This window comes from Sarcophilus harrisii, chromosome 6 (assembly GCF_902635505.1).
Source record: "Sarcophilus harrisii chromosome 6, mSarHar1.11, whole genome shotgun sequence".
In the NCBI taxonomy this organism is placed as follows: Eukaryota; Metazoa; Chordata; class Mammalia; order Dasyuromorphia; family Dasyuridae; genus Sarcophilus; species Sarcophilus harrisii.
In genome coordinates this window covers 65,331,729-65,347,701 of record NC_045431.1, presented here as the reverse complement: position 1 = coordinate 65,347,701, position 15,973 = coordinate 65,331,729, and the positions used below count along the sequence as shown (strand labels likewise).

Genomic DNA, 15,973 nt, shown 5'->3' with positions numbered 1-15,973 from the left:
ACCTTCATGCCTTTGTACATGAAGTTTGCCTTCTATTTCTGGAATGTATGTACTGATCATTTCCCTGCCTTAGAAACCTTTACTTTCCTCAAAGTTCAGCTTAATTGTTAGCAATGATTATTGTTAGCAAACTTTTCTGCTTTCACAACTAATAGTATTCTCTCCTTCCTGAAATAATTTTGTATTCACTTTTCTCTGCAAGAGAAGCAGCCTGGTATATAATGGATGAGGGAATTGGCTTTAAAGCCAGAAAGATCTGATTTTAGATTTGTTCTTGTGACATACCAGCTGTGTAAGTGTGAGTGAGACTCTTAACCAAGACTCAAAGATTTAATTTTGTTTTTTACTCTTTAAAAAACATTATTTGACATTTATTTTCTTAAATTTTAAGTTTCAAATTGTCTTACCCCTTTGATGGAGAAGGCAAGCAATATGATATGTGAAGTCATCCACAACATTTTTCCTTATTAATCACGTTGGTAAAAATAAAAAAAGTTTTAAAAATTTCAATATAATTTAATTTTCCAGATAAATATAAAGATAATTTTCAACATTTATTTTTATAAGGCTTTGTATTCCAGTATGCCCAAAGGGCTATCAAATTGTGCATACCCTTTCATCCAGGAGTCTCTCTACTGGGCCTGTATCCCAAAGAGATCTTAAAATAGGGGAAAGGACCCGTATGTGCAAAAATGTTTGTGGCAGCCCTCTTTATAGTGGCTAGAAACTGGAAACTGAGTGGATACCCATCAATTAGAGAATGGCTGAATAAATTATGGTATATGAATGTTATATAATATTATTGCTCTGTAAGAAACGATCATCAGGATGATTTTAGAGAGTTCTGGAGGGAGTTACATGAACTGATGCTCAAGTGAAATGAGTAAAACCAGGAGATCACACGGTAACAGCAAGATTATATGATGATCAATTCTGATGGACACAGCTCTTTTCAACAGGGAGATCATTCAGTCCAGTTCCAATGGTCTTGTGATGGAGAGAACCAGCTGCACCCAGAGAGAGGACTGTGGGGACTGAGTATGGATCACAATATAGTATTTTCACTTTTTGTTGTTGTTGTTTGCTTGCTTTTTGTTTATTTTTCATATTTTTCCTTTTTGATCTAATTTTTCTTGTGTAGCATGATAATTGTGGAAATATGTATAGAAGAATTACACGTGTTTAACATATATTGGATTATTTGCCATCTAAGGGAGGGGGGTGAGGGGAAGGGAGAGAAAAAATATTTGGAACACAAAGTTTTGCAAAGGTGAATGTTGAAAACTATGCATATGTTTTGAAAATGAAAAAGCTTTAATTAAAAAAAAAAAAAAAAAGATTTTGTGTTCCAAATTTTTCTCCCTCCCTTACCTTCCATCCTTTTAAAGCAAGGTAAGACACTCCAAGTCAGCAAATAATCTGATATAGATTATACATGTATAATCATTTCAAAATATTTCCACGTTTGTCATGTTGTGCAAGAAAAATCAGACCAAAATGGGGAAAAAAAAAACCCACAAGAAAGAAAAACAAACAAAGGTGAAAATACTATGCTTCAATTCATATTCAGTCTTCATAGTTCTCTCTCTGGATGTCGATGGCATTTTCCATCCCAAGTGCATTGGAACTGAATCACTGCATTGTTGAGAAGAGCCAAGTCTGTCACAGGTGATCATACTGTATAATCTGGTTGTTATATACAATGTTCAAAGAAACATTGGAAACAAAGGAAAAGAACATTCCTGTTTACCTCACTCAGCATCAGTTTATATAAGTCTTTCCAGGATTTTCTGAAATCAGCCTCCTCACCATTTCTTATAGAATAATAATAATATTTTACTACTTTCATATGCCATAATTTATTCAACCATTCCCCAATCGAGGGGCACCCACTTAGTTTCCAGTTCCTTTCCACTATAAAAAGGATTTCTCTAAGTATTTTTGCACATGTGAGTCCTTTGCCCTTTTTAATGATCTCTTTGTAATACAGATTCGATAGTGACAGTGCTGGATCAAAGGGTATGCAGAGTTTTTACAGGTGCTAGAGGTACAAAGAAATAGCAACAACTACAAACAAAGCAGTCCCCAATCACAAGAAACATGCATCCTCTCCATTGGTACCATTTGGATGTCAGGAGAATTCAAGAAAGGCTCACATTGATAAAAGGAGGAATCCCCAAGTAAAAATCTAATAACTACCAAAAATGAGAAACTGGGATTTTAATTCTAAGAAGGAGCCATAATCTCTAGAAGTTATTGTCTCTTGCAAACTTATCAAGCAGTGATCTTAGAAGATAGTATCTTAACCTTGAGGAGGGAAACAAGTGAGAAGATTCTAAAGGTAGAAAGAATCTTGAAGATCAATTCTATAGAGCAACTCATTATTCAGGTGAAGAAATTTGAGACTCACACAGGTGAATTAACTTAATCAAGGTTGTAAGCCTTTTTGAGCCTTAATCCATAGGTAAAGCCTTAAAGATCATTTTTTCCCACTACACTACAACTCAATCTGTACTAGCCTCAAGCTGTCATAACTTTATATTTAAAGGAATCCTTTAAAATTTTTACCTCTAGGTAAATACCATTCTTATTACTACCATCATCTTTGAATAATGGTTAAAACTTCTTTCCAAGCTTAGCCCATGGACTGACTCCTACACTTAGCTTCTTGGAATCCTGTTAGCTATTCCTGTCTCCCCCCAAACTTATAATTTCTTGATATATATATATAATTATTTGTGTTCCTGTTGCTTTTTCTGGTAAGATGTAAGTGCTCCTTGATTACAGGAACTATCATTTTTGTTTTTGTATTCCTAACTTTAGTTTAGTTTAGTTTAGGTGCATGTTAATTGATGGTTATATGATATTTATGTGTATAATGTGCAGTTTTCATACTTAATTGGATTAATTATGTCTTTTGTTTCCCCAGGAAAGCTGTTTAAAACCAAAGATTTACCTTTGATAGTACAGTTTTTAATAATGTTCCACAAAGATAAACCTGTAGACTGGCTTTTGGATCATTTATTCTACGTGAAAATATGTCACCCAGAAAAAGATAATGTGAGTATGTCTTTGTTTTATAGAATATCAAGTATGTGTTGACAAAACAAAGTGGCAATATCGAGCTACAAAAATGTCACCAATCACGTTGAATGCCTTACTGAAATAGAAAAGAGGTCTTTCCTGATTTTACTTGGCTGTTCGTGCCCTTCACCCCACCATTCTTGCCTCCCAAATTAGTTTGTGAATATGTTGTATTCACTTAATGATGTTCATATTTTATCCATCTTGTAAACTATAAACTCCTCAAAAGCAAGGATTGTTTTATTTTCTTTCACCTTTGTATTCTCAGTGTTTTTCATGTTGTAGGGACCTAGCATAAGACCAGAGACTTAACAATGTTCCATTGGTATAGGGAACTCTGGGATGAGAAGACCTTCTATTGAGAAGTCATTCTCTTTTTTTGCAACTTTGAATTTTAGAGAGAGTTCTCCAAGTATCTGAGACATTGTGACTTACTCAGTAGGCACCAGAAATAACAGTGATCACCCAAGCCAGTACTTGAACACACTTAATCTAGATGAAATGTAACTGAGATTCCTTTGCCTCAATCTCTTATGTTCTTCCCCAATTTCCACAGAAATTTCACGTGGTTTGTAGTGTAATGGAAAGATTTAGAGTCAGGTTGTTAACTCAGTTGTTTTTCAGTCATGTCTGACTCTTCATGACCCTATTTGGGGTTTTCTTGGTAAAGACGTTGGAATGCTTTGCCATTTCCTTCTTCAGCTCATTTGACAGTTGGGGAAACTGAGGCAAGCAGGGTGAAGTGACTTGTCTGGTGGTCATGAAGCTAGTAAATGAGCTTGGATTTGAACTGAGGAAGAGGAATCTTCTTATTGTAAGCTTAGTGAGAGGATTTGGATTCAAATCACAACCCTCACACTTACTGAAAAACCTGGACCTCAATTTATTCACCCTTCAAATCCCTTTGACATTTAATTATACATCTGATACAGGATGAATTGCTTAGTATCTCTCAGACTTGGCCACTCTGTAATATTCTTGACATAATTTCATTTGATTCCCACATCTGTATAATCCCAGTTACTGGCACCAAGATCTGAGTCTCCTTGCTTAGGTTATAACCCATCTAAAATTCAGTTTTATCATCTGTAAAAGAAGGTTCACAATTCCTATGTTGTGAACATGACAGAATTGTTTTAAGGACAGAGGAAACAATAAATGTGTAAGTGTTTTATAAACTAAAACAGCATATGAGTAATAGAAGCAGTATTATTAAAATAAATGTAAATATCTCTTACCTAGCCTATAGTATTCCAATAAAACAGGGAACCTAAACAGTAAGTCACTTATTTAGCATGTAGCTGACACAGTAGGTAAAGTGCCAGATGTGGAGTCAGGAAGCCTCATCTTCCTAATTCATATGCAAACTCAGGCACTTAGTAGCTGTATGACCTTGGGCATGTCACTTCACCCTCTTTGCCTCAGTTTCCTTAGATGTAAAATGAACTGGAAATAGAAATGCAAAGCACTCCAAGTACCTTTGCCAAGCAAACCCCAAATTGGATCATAAAAAGTTGGACATGGCTAAAATAACTGAACACACAATATGTATCAGGAACTAGGAACAAAAAGACAGCATAAAAAGCCCTACGCTTAATGAGCTCACATGGAAGAAAAACATGTACACTGATAACTACATATTTACAAAATAATTTGGGGGGAAGGATGTTAGCAACTAGGGAGAGGAAGATAGACTTCCTATAATTGGTTATATTTGGAGTGATCTTTGAGGGAAGCATTGATTCTCTGAAGCAGAAATTGTTTTTTTGTGGGGGGGATGCATTCCAGGGATAAGTGAAAATTTGTACAGAGATTTCAACGTGAAACAGCAAACAGGCTCTACTTAAGTTACTGTAAAAATGTACATTGTATATACATACACATATTTAACCTATTTGCATATATATGTTTGTGTGTGTATGCATAATAGATTTAGAGCATCAGATTTTTTTTAAATATAAGATTTAATAAAAATATATGCATGTGTTATTTTTATGTTTGTAATTCACATTATAGATCTGTTTTCAAAGAATTAAAATATAATGAAATGTATTTACTATTCTATATTATTACTATTAAATATTAGGGGGAGACAGGTGATATAGTGGATAGAGAACCTGCCCTGGAGTCAGGGAAATTCATCTTCCTAAATTCAAATACAACTTCAGATACTTACTAGCTGTTAGATCCTGAGCAAGTAATTTTACTGTGTTGCATCAGTTTCCTTATCTGTAAAATGAGTTAGAGTAGGAAATAGCAAACTATTTCAATTTCTCTTCTAAGGAAACTCCAGATGGCATCACAAAAGGATTGGACATGATTGAAATAACTGACTATCACCAAAACAATTTACTATTAAAAATATGTTGAACTATAGTTTAAATGTTCTTTGACTGTTCAAATCAATGGCATGGGGTTATCTTCTTGTGCCTTGTTTCATTATAGGATAATTCAGTTTATAAATATTTATTCAGCACCTACTGGCTGCTGTAAACTCTGCTAAGCACTGGGGATTCAAAAGAAGGGTAAATTGTTCTTTGTCCTTGGGGACCTCACTGTCTAATGGAGGGAATAACATGCATACAGTAAATCATTCCACAGCTAGAAAATGTGGCTAATAGAATTCTGCGTAACAGTAAACTTAAGAGTATAAGCTTAGTATAAAATTTTTGATTGTACAGGTTTTCCTCTAAAAAGATATCTAGCTTTACTATCAAAGAAATATAAATTAAAATTATTTATTGGTAAATTACTCATACATCATAATTAATGTTATTAAAACATTTAAAGTTCTGTAGTTTTATTTTTTTCATTTGAAGATGATTTTTCTTCCCTCAGCTTCATTGTGAAAAGCAAAAACAGATGCTGCGCATTCAGTATAAACCTTCTCTCTTTCAACATGTGGGAAGGTATTCATCATTGTCTGGAAAAATACAGAATTTGAAAGTAAGAGAATCTCAATTTTAAAGTATTTCCGATTTTTTTCACATATTTTCTTCTCAGTAAATATCAGATAGCTATGATGAGTCACTTTGTTTTATAGTTTAGGCATAAAAAGAATGGTTTGGGGGTCAAAATAATTTGGTCCAAATTCTACCGTTGACATTTGACATTTAGTTTCCATATGACTGACCATTTAGCCTCTGTACCTATGTGTAAAATGAGAAAATTTGTTGTATGGAATATTATATAAACTTTACAGCTCGATATAAATGTGTTTCATTTCACAAATGAAGTGTATTCAAAAGAAATTCTCCAGATGAAGATACTCCACATAAGCTGGTTTTTATTCTCTCTCCTCCCCACCCCCAACTACTCTACTTAATACTATCTTTTTATTTATTTATTTTTTTTTAACGATTACATGGAAAGAGTGTTCAACATTCATATTTAAGATTTCGATTTCCAATTTTTTTCTTCCTGCTTCCCTTCCTTCCCCTCTTCCCAAGATAGCAAGCAATCTAATAAAGGTTATATATATAAAATCATTTAAATGATTTTTTTTTATCAGACATGTGAAAGAAAAATCAAAACAAAAGGAAAAACCTCAAGAAAGGAAAAAAAAAAACGGATTTTTTAAAAGCAAAAACATTATGCTTTCACCACATTCAGTCTTCTTAGTTCTTTCCTTGAATGTGGCTAACAAATATAATGTTGCTGTTATTGTGTACAACGATCTCCCGATTCTGCTCACTTCACTTAGTATCATTTCATCTAAGTCTTCCCAAGTTTTTCTGAAGTCAGTCTGCTCATCATTTCTTATAGCACAATAGTATTCTATTACATTTACAAACCACAATTTATTCAGCAAGATTGTGTGATGATCAACTATGGTAGACTTAGCTCTTCTCAGCAATATGATAATCCAAGTTAATTCCAATGATTTGTGATAGAAAATATCATCCACATCCAGAAAAATAACTATCGAGACTAAATGTGGATCAAAGCATATTATTTTCACCCCCCCCCTTTTTTTTTTTGGTTCACTTTTTCTTTCTTGTGGTTTTTCTCTGTTTTGATTTTTCTTTCACAGCATGACCAATATGGTAATATGATTAAAATGATTGTACATGTATAATCTCTGTCAGAATTGTTTGCTGTCATGGAAGGCAGGGAGAAAAACATTTGGAATTCAAAATCTTAGAAAAATGAATGTTGAAAAGTATTTTTATATGTATTTGGAAAAATAAAATATAACTGGTGGAAAAAAGTGTTGAAAACTATATAAAAATATTATTAAATGGAAAAATATCTAGAAGTAAAATTTATTTTTAAAACAAAATAAAAATTCTTGTGGAAACTTTAAAGAATAAGTAGACTCATCCAAAACTAGCATTTATTAAGCACCTACAATGGTAGGTAGCCTATCGTTGTGGAAGAAATATCATACTGAAAATTATAATAGAGGGGCAGCTAGGTGGCATAGTGGATAGAGCACCAGCACTGAGGTCAGGAGGTCCTGAGTTCAAATCTGGTCTCAGACACTTAATACTTCCTAGCTGTGTGACCCTGGGCAAATCACTTAACCCCAATTACCTCAAAAAAAAAAAAAAAAAAAGAAAGAAAGAAAGAAAGAAAAAGAAAAAAAATTAGACTAAACAAGTCAATGATAGCATGAGAAAGCAAAAAATATTAAAAATCAATACAAGAGATGTAAAATATTGATATAAAAATGGGTCAGAGAGAGATAATTTAAGGCTCAATAGAATCCCTAAAAACTTTGTTTTAAAAAAAAATCCTCAAGACATCATAAAAATGGAGGAAAGGCTAAAAAATTGAGGATACAAAAATATAAAAGTCATTATTGCTTCATAAAAAATTGGAGTGAAAATACTATTCAGCCTCCATAGCTTTCTCCCTAAATGCAGATGACTCTTTCCAATGTATTTTAGTTAATTTTCTTTTTGATTATAGGATGTTGATTTTGGAAAAAATGAATTATATCCAATCCATGCCAATCCACCTGCGATTCTACGTACTTCCTTAAAAGCCCATGAGCAGTATTCTTTGGAAAATGCTTATCTAAGAAGAGGATTTTTCTGGGCCATCTCTCCAAAAGCTGGCAACTATATCCTCATACAGTTTCATAACCCATTGAACATAAAGGAGTAAGTATTAACTGCAAAAGAACTTACTTGTCAACATCACACCATGTTTTTTTGTTCTTTGTTTTTTCTCAATATTATTCTTATTGACTTGCTAACTTAACCTTGTGGACCATCTTCCCCTCCTGGGTTCTTTCTTATTTCTGCATTTTTTAAACTCTTTTCTCTCCTGCTTCACTTGGTGTTCTAGCTGGTTATTCCTTCTTGGTCTCCTCTGCTGGTTCAAGCTCCCAATTTGTGGCTGATCCCCAATCCAAAGTTCTGTCCTTGTTCCTTTTTCACCATCTACTGTCAACTCCCCTAGGTTTAACCCAGTATCCTTACACATTTCAAATGGAATGTCTAAGAAATCTCAGATTCAACATATCCAAAAGAGGACACATTCTTTCCTCTTAAACCCTGTCTTCTTCCAAATTTCCTTATTTGAAAACAATATTGTATTTTTAGTCTCCCAGTCTCAAAATTGTAGTAACCAAACTTTACTTGCAGAATGTGGATGTTTCTGCCTGTCTCTTGGTTTTCGTGCCTTCTCCCTCTCCATACACAACTATCACCTTAGTCCAGGCTCTAGTCATCTCTCCTAGTTTCTCTCTCCTGATTAACATCTCTCCTAGTTTCTCTCTCCTGATTAAGTCCTCTGTCTTATCCCTTTCCTCACTTCAGTTTATCTTTTTGGTTGCTGAAATGATTTTTCTTAAACAATCTCTGGGCTTTCCTGTAGGAGGAAATGTAAATTCCTCTGTTTAATTGTTGAAGGCAGCACAAACCTATTTTTTTTTTCCAGATGGGTATCACACCATCTACCACATTCTGTGATCCATCAAAACTGGCTGGCTTTCTCTCTGTATCTCACTTCTGACACGCCATCCCCCTTCGCTGTATCTTTTGTTTTTTCTTTACTGATCAAATGGAATATACATCAGGAATTGTTCAACAGTTATTCAACAATAAGAAAACAATTAACAGAGTAAATTGTTAATTTCAAAATTAGCAAAACACTAAAAGTTTTTGTATTAATTCTTAGTAAACAACATAAAATATTTAAACTATTAAAGCAATGTATGCAGATTATTTTTTGACAAAATAAAACATTGTTTTTCATGATTTACAAGGAATAGGCATAAAATGATTTTTGAAAAATATTATTAAAATATATAAATTGAAAACTAGCATTATGGAGAAACACTAGAAATTTCCTCAATAAATACAAGAGGAAAGCACAGATGCTCCCTTCTCCCCTGTTATTTGATTTGTTTTTTCACTGTGCTTTTTCAATGACCATTCCACATAACTGGAACACATTTTTCTCTCCAGCTTCTCCTCCCAGAGTTCCTCACTACCCTTAGGACTCACTTCAAGCTTTATTACCTGCATGAAACCTTTCATAATTCCCCAAAGTACAGTAGTCCTCTCTTTCCAGTGGCCCTGTATTTGATGCCTTTGCATGCATTTAACTTTATTCACTTTATATAATTTATATATGTATTTGTCTCCTAATTAGAATGTAAATTCATTGCAAGTAGGAATTGTATCATTCTTTGTATTTGTATCCTTAGTGTCATGCAATAGTGCTCACCATATAGAAATGCTCAGTAAATGTTTGTTGATAAGTTCTTCTCCCCTTTTGGGAATCTGAATCCACAAGCTTGTTTATTTTTTCTTTTCCTTTCTCTCTAGGGCAGGTAGGTAGTGAGTGCAATAGATACAGTACTAGGCTTATAGTCAAGGAAGGATTTCCCTGAGTTCAAATCTGGCCTTAGGCACTTACTAGCTGTGAAACTGGGAAAGTCACTTAGTTCTATTTTCCTCAGTTTCTTTTGTAAAATGAATTGGAGAAAGAAATGGCAAACTATTCCAGTATCTCTGCCAAGAAAACCCCATATGGGTTCTTTGAGACCTGTATGATTCTTGTCTCAAATTCTTACATTGCTCAACATTCTTGGAAATCTCTCATTTTTTTTGACATCACAAGAATATCAGTGAAGTACACAGGCTCTCTAATAGATAGATATCTCTTACATTCTTCACCTTATTTACACAAAAGAATCCAAAATACAGCCATTCCCTTTAAATGTTGTCTTTGGACAGGTTGGTTTTTTTTTGTTGTTGTTGTTATCAGGGTCAGTAAGTAATGTGTCATTTTTCCACATGTTATTAAAATACATATTTGTATTTGCTTTTTTTTTTTTTTTTTTTGTGGGACAGGTATGTTTTTGCAAGTGGAAATGTTCAACATCCTGGAGATAAGCTGTTCAATACCATTGTAGAAATTTTACCTGAAAATGTAAGTATTCAGCTTTTAATTGGTATACTTAGAAACAGATTTTATTATGACAGAAATTTAGAAGAAACCACTAAATGTATCCAATTTTTTTTCTTTGTTTCAGGAAACAGATTTTTTATCAAATTTGCTAAGAAATGGAAGTAATTTTAACTATGAAGCAACCAGTAATGGGTTTTTAAAAATAGGTAAATTATCTACTGCCATCTGGATATTGAAACCATTAATTCTTAAACAAATTAAAAAAAAAAAAAACTTAGTTGAAATCTTTTTGTCTTAGAAATGCAATACTCCAAAACTAGACAATCATTGAATAGTGTGATATGGATTTTTAAATATCAAAGTATGAGACACTGCACATGAAACTCTAGTGCTCAGGAGTGAATATTGATAGAACTTTATTTTAAAAATCGTTCTTGTAATTATATATAGAGAAGTATTTATTCTTCAATGTTTCCTCCTTTTCCTTGAGATGAAAAAATGATTTCAGCATACTGAAATACTGAAAAACTTTGTCAAGTTGTGAAATCTATATAGAATAAATAATATTTTATTTTCCTCTTCCCTAAAAATGTAATTTTTAGATCTTTTAAAAATGCTAATGCTTAAATTCAGATACCTAATAATCAGCATTGTTGGGTTGTGTGGTACAGATATAACATTTTAATATGAATCCTACTGTATTATAGAATTGAACCAGGTCATTGCTTTTAAAAAAAAAGGTTACTTTTATTCTAAAAAAATTTTCTCATATCATTCATTACCTTCTTTTATCTGATCTTTAACTGTACTTATCCACTTTAAAAATTTTGTTAAATTGATTTTTTATAATATTTTCCTTTCTCCCCATCCCAACAATCTCTCCCTTTTCACAATGTATACATCTTGAGTAAAAGTAAGCAACGTGATGTCCACATTTGAATGTGTATGCATCATTTTGTGTCCTAGTCCTATCTGGGAACTACAACTATAAGGATCACAGATGAAGATCTGGAATGACTTGAGAGATCATTTAGCCTCACTCCCTTAGTCATATAGGTTGTATGCGTCAGAGGTAGGATTTGAACACCCATCCCCTGACCCTCGGCATCAGTATTTTTTCCAGCGAACAGCAATGCAATTGTAGTGACGGTAGAAGAAAAGGTGGTTGGGGTTGTCCTCTGGAACCAAAATTGATCATTGCCTTTAAAATGATTTCAGTTTCCTTATAACAATTCTATTTTCATTTGCCTTATTATAGTCATTTTGTATTTTTTCAAGGTGTGCTTTTTTATCATCACTTTTTTTTATCACCTTTGCATCATATATTTAGTCAGTGAATTTTAGTTTTTCCTAATAGGTGAACATCTTCACATTGCAGAACAAATCTTATTTTTCATTAAATTGTCACTGTAGTTTGCAGATTTTTCTTGTTGTTGTTGCATTCCTCCTGCCTTTTTTGTTTCATCTTTAGTCCCCCTTTTTTTTTTTATTTTTCACAGATTTGGATTAATTTTATGTGTTTTTATGTGTTTGTATTCTCTATAATAAGACTATTTGTCATTTATGTATTTATTTTTGGAAAGAGAGTCCTTTTTTATTCTGAATACACAGTTGTTTCTCTTTGGAAGCAGCATGGTACATTAGAAAGAACATCTGTTTATGGCACAGAACTCTCATTCTGTTATGCTACCTGACTGTCTGATTTGTTCACTCTACCTTTCTCTTCCTCACTTCCTCATCTGAAAATGAAGGCGTTGTTATCTCATTCTTTGTATTTGTATCCCCAGTACCACACTGATTAGCTTATTAAAATATTTACTGATTGATTGATTAGATAACTTTGGAGATCCCCATTATTTGCTTCAATTACTGGGCAATTTAAAGATTTTGAAGTATATTAAGGATTAGGAAGCTATGTTGACTTTTGTTGATTCTAGTCAAGTCCCTTAACTCTCCAGGGCTTCGATTTTCTCATCTATCTAATGAGGGGAAGATCCCTTGTAGTACTTATATTCTCTAATTTATTCAGATTGAACTTTAAATCTCTACTTGACATTGTTTTGTTATTGACCTAAAATCCACATCAGTTTTAGTGAAATAATATAAAGTGCTTCTTCTTGTGGTACATCCACTAAGCCTATATTTCCAGAGAATCCTTTTGGAAACTTTTGCATACATTTTCAGAGTGTACTTTCCATTAGAGCAGTCTTTTTTTTTTTTTTAAGTTATATTTGATTTATGCATTTTGTTATATAACTACCTCTCCCATGATACCTACTATTACATAAAAAAACCCAACCAAAAAAACCCCAGTTTCATCCCTTAAAAACCAGGTTAGCAAAATCATCTGTTAAATATATTAAAGAAAAATAAAATAGAGTTTTATGTGAAAGCAGTTGTGGGAAGAGTACTTTGTAAATTTTAAAGTCTTATGTAAATTTGAACCCTTATTTAGAAGATGTGGATTTTCAAAGACCAAGAACTATATAAAAACAAAATAATTGACAAAGATCATAAAAAGAGAAATAGTCAATGTGTACACATATATGTGTGTATGTGTATATATATGAGTATGTATGTATATATATTTTAGTGGATTGGAGGTTGATCAGAGAAATTTATTTTTATTATTGTTGGTTAGTTTTGCAGTACTGCTTTTTTCTCTTTTTAAAAAAAAGTTTCAAAAGATAACTTTCTATGAAGAGAATGTGGAAGGACATATTAAAAATGAATATGATGTTAAACTAAAAAGTAGCAATGAAATTAAGGTCTTAAAAGGTTATATATAAAAACATTTTATCACAGCAACAAAATTTTATATATCCACCAATGAGTAGGAGATCAGAAGTATATGCAGTAATTAAAATACTATTAGGGTTGACATTGTTATCTCTATATTAAAATGGAATTTTGCAGTCTTATTTAACATTAAATTCCTTATTGTTTATGTTGAATTAAAATTTTACAAATTAATGTGAATGTCAGAATAAAAATAAATATATAAAAGAGAAAACTCTTTTCCCCCTCATTTCCCAAAGATACATTTGAAGATGGAGTAGCACAAGGCATCATAAATCCTGCAGCAGGAAAAATCAAGGCTTTTCGTTTAACTGTGTTGTCAGATTCATCTGTGTGGGCTGTAATAGATGAGGTAAGATTTAAACTAACATTGCTACCAAGTTCTCTTCATATGTGAAATGTAAGCACTGTGTCTGAATTTTAGGGGACTTTCCTATCATTTGGTAGTAGCTGAATAAAGTAAAATTTTTCTTCATAAATGTTGCTTCATTTTTTTAACACCAAAAAATTTCCTTTTACTTTAAAATAATATAGAAAATATCATTAGTATTTTTAACCATACCCTATGTCTATTTCCAAAATGTTTATTATCAATACACTATTTTATTATTCTTAACACCCAAATTCATTTTGAATTTGCATTAGATTTTCTCTTAGATATTTTTTAGCAGAAATTTCAAGCAGTTTCTATAAATGTAGTTGTCATATTTGTTTATTAATGATTATTTTATTCAGATAACTGTGCTTGGTAGATTTCCTTATTACAATAATTTACATTTATTGATATCTTTAGATTTTTATCACCAACAACCTTTTGGGGTATGTTCTAAAAATTTTTTTGGCAAATAAAAAATGTGATGATTAAAAATTCTGAGACACATAATTTCTGGGTAATTTAATCATTTTATTAACAGGGACAGCACATTTATTAATAAAAGATCATTTGGCGTCTCTCTTAGGCCAAAGATAATATTGGCAGCAGGCTCACAGTTTGTGTCCTGTGCCGAGTAGGTGTTACTCAGGTTACTCAAATCAATCCTGATTGTTTAACAATTAATGAGTGAATATTTTTGTGAGGGGCTGATAATGGTATCATGTTACTCTTGGATTCAGATACTATCTCTGTACCCAGACCATCCTCAGACTTGGGTAATCTATTCAAAGAATTAATGCTCCCACTTAAGCTTGTGTAGCACAGGTTAGCTACTCTACCTGGATGGAATCTGAACAAGAAAGTTAGTCCAAGATAGATAATGATCTCATTATCAGCCATGACTAAATATTTAAAAATCTGGATTCTAGAAAAGCAGGAAAACTCTGGATCTCCCATTATAATTGGTTATTAATAATCATTTTTCTCAAGAATCCAAGTCTCTGAGTTGTGTCCTATCTTTAATCACATATACTGGTGTTCATGTTTCTGCCTCTCCCCCAGAATGTAAGCTCTTTGAGGGCAGGAACTTTTTTCATTAGCTCAAGCTATGCTTGGGCTTTCAGCTTTCATTGTTATACCATGATAATGTGGGCAATTCTCTAAAACAATAGGTTTTTTAGTAATGACATGTTCAAAAAAGTTGGAAAAGGTTCTAAAGTTGGAAAAACATGAGACTGGGCAATAGAGTGGCTTAAAGAATATCATGAATATAACAATCTTTAATTAACATTATCAGTCCTTCAGATGAACTAATTTGAAGTTATTTTCACATTATAACCGGCTTCTTTTCTGTTTCTGTTTCAGATATTTATCAAGACAAATTGAAATTAAACCACTAAGAGTCATGATACATTTTAGAATCTGATGGACTACTTTGAATATCAGACCATCTATTGTTAACTTGTTTGGAAGTAATTATTGTAAGGTGAAAACTAGTAACAGTGGACTTTAAATTTTTGAGGGTATTTTTTTAAGAAGAAAAAAATTGAACCTTTTTTATGCAGAATATTTTTGCCCTGGAGAACTTGAATACTAAGCAAATATATATAATATATAAATAATGAAGTCAAGGACTTTTAAAATAAATAATATTTTTAATAATTTAGATAAGAATTTACGTTGTATAAATGTATTTTATATATATATATATATACATAAACACACACATACATACATACACACATAGATAACATGTGTGTATGTATATTTAAAATCATACCACCTTTGACAAAACTAGGCTTTCATTGACCTTCTTCATGTCCTGAGATTCCTTGAGTGGAAGCCAGTCATTAATTTGGGTATGAGTTGGAGAAGTGTCAAATCCATGTTAAAAGAGTGGCTATAGATTAGTTATAGCATCTGAGTCACACCTCTCATCTGACCTGCTTTATCAGTCTTCTTCCAAATATTGAGATCACTTTATATTCCAGCTATTTCTTCTTCTACCATCTCACCCATCATGTGTCCTCCCGACTTAATACACTACATTCTGATAATTTTTATAGAATGCTTATCATGCTGTCTCTGTCCATGTATCTCATTTGTTCGCTGAAAAAAATTATACATTTTTTTTTTTTTAATGAAATTTTCCCAAGAGCCTACCAGGTTATTAGGAAGGTTGATTTACCTGATATTTGTATGGTCTTGGGGGAAAAAAGGGGAATTTAACTTTGTTGTCTTTTCACTACCAAAGTGAATTTCAGAAAAATTTTAAAACTATAGTATGTTGTGTATTTCCAGTTTAAGTTTTTTATAGGCATAAAAAATATTTTAAAATTGGAAAGACAT

General features: G+C 32.3%; 1 protein-coding gene across 2 annotated transcripts in view; it reads left to right on the top strand.

Annotated features, from left to right (window-relative positions):
- The window catches only part of MGAT4D (MGAT4 family member D), a 109,333-nt gene extending 94,065 nt beyond the window's left edge, over positions 1-15,268 (top strand). Inside the window, exons 9-15 of one of the 2 annotated variants that reach the window (XM_003774356.3) lie at positions 2,930-3,060; positions 5,923-6,030; positions 7,999-8,192; positions 10,395-10,473; positions 10,577-10,658; positions 13,491-13,603; positions 14,990-15,268. In XM_003774356.3, coding sequence (XP_003774404.2) covers positions 2,930-3,060; positions 5,923-6,030; positions 7,999-8,192; positions 10,395-10,473; positions 10,577-10,658; positions 13,491-13,603; positions 14,990-15,010 — 728 coding nt within the window. In that variant the 3' untranslated portion in view covers positions 15,011-15,268. The remainder of the gene's footprint in view (positions 1-2,929; positions 3,061-5,922; positions 6,031-7,998; positions 8,193-10,394; positions 10,474-10,576; positions 10,659-13,490; positions 13,604-14,989) is intronic. The other variant, XR_004230003.1, reaches the window with a different exon arrangement.
- The last annotated feature ends 705 nt before the right edge of the window (positions 15,269-15,973 follow it).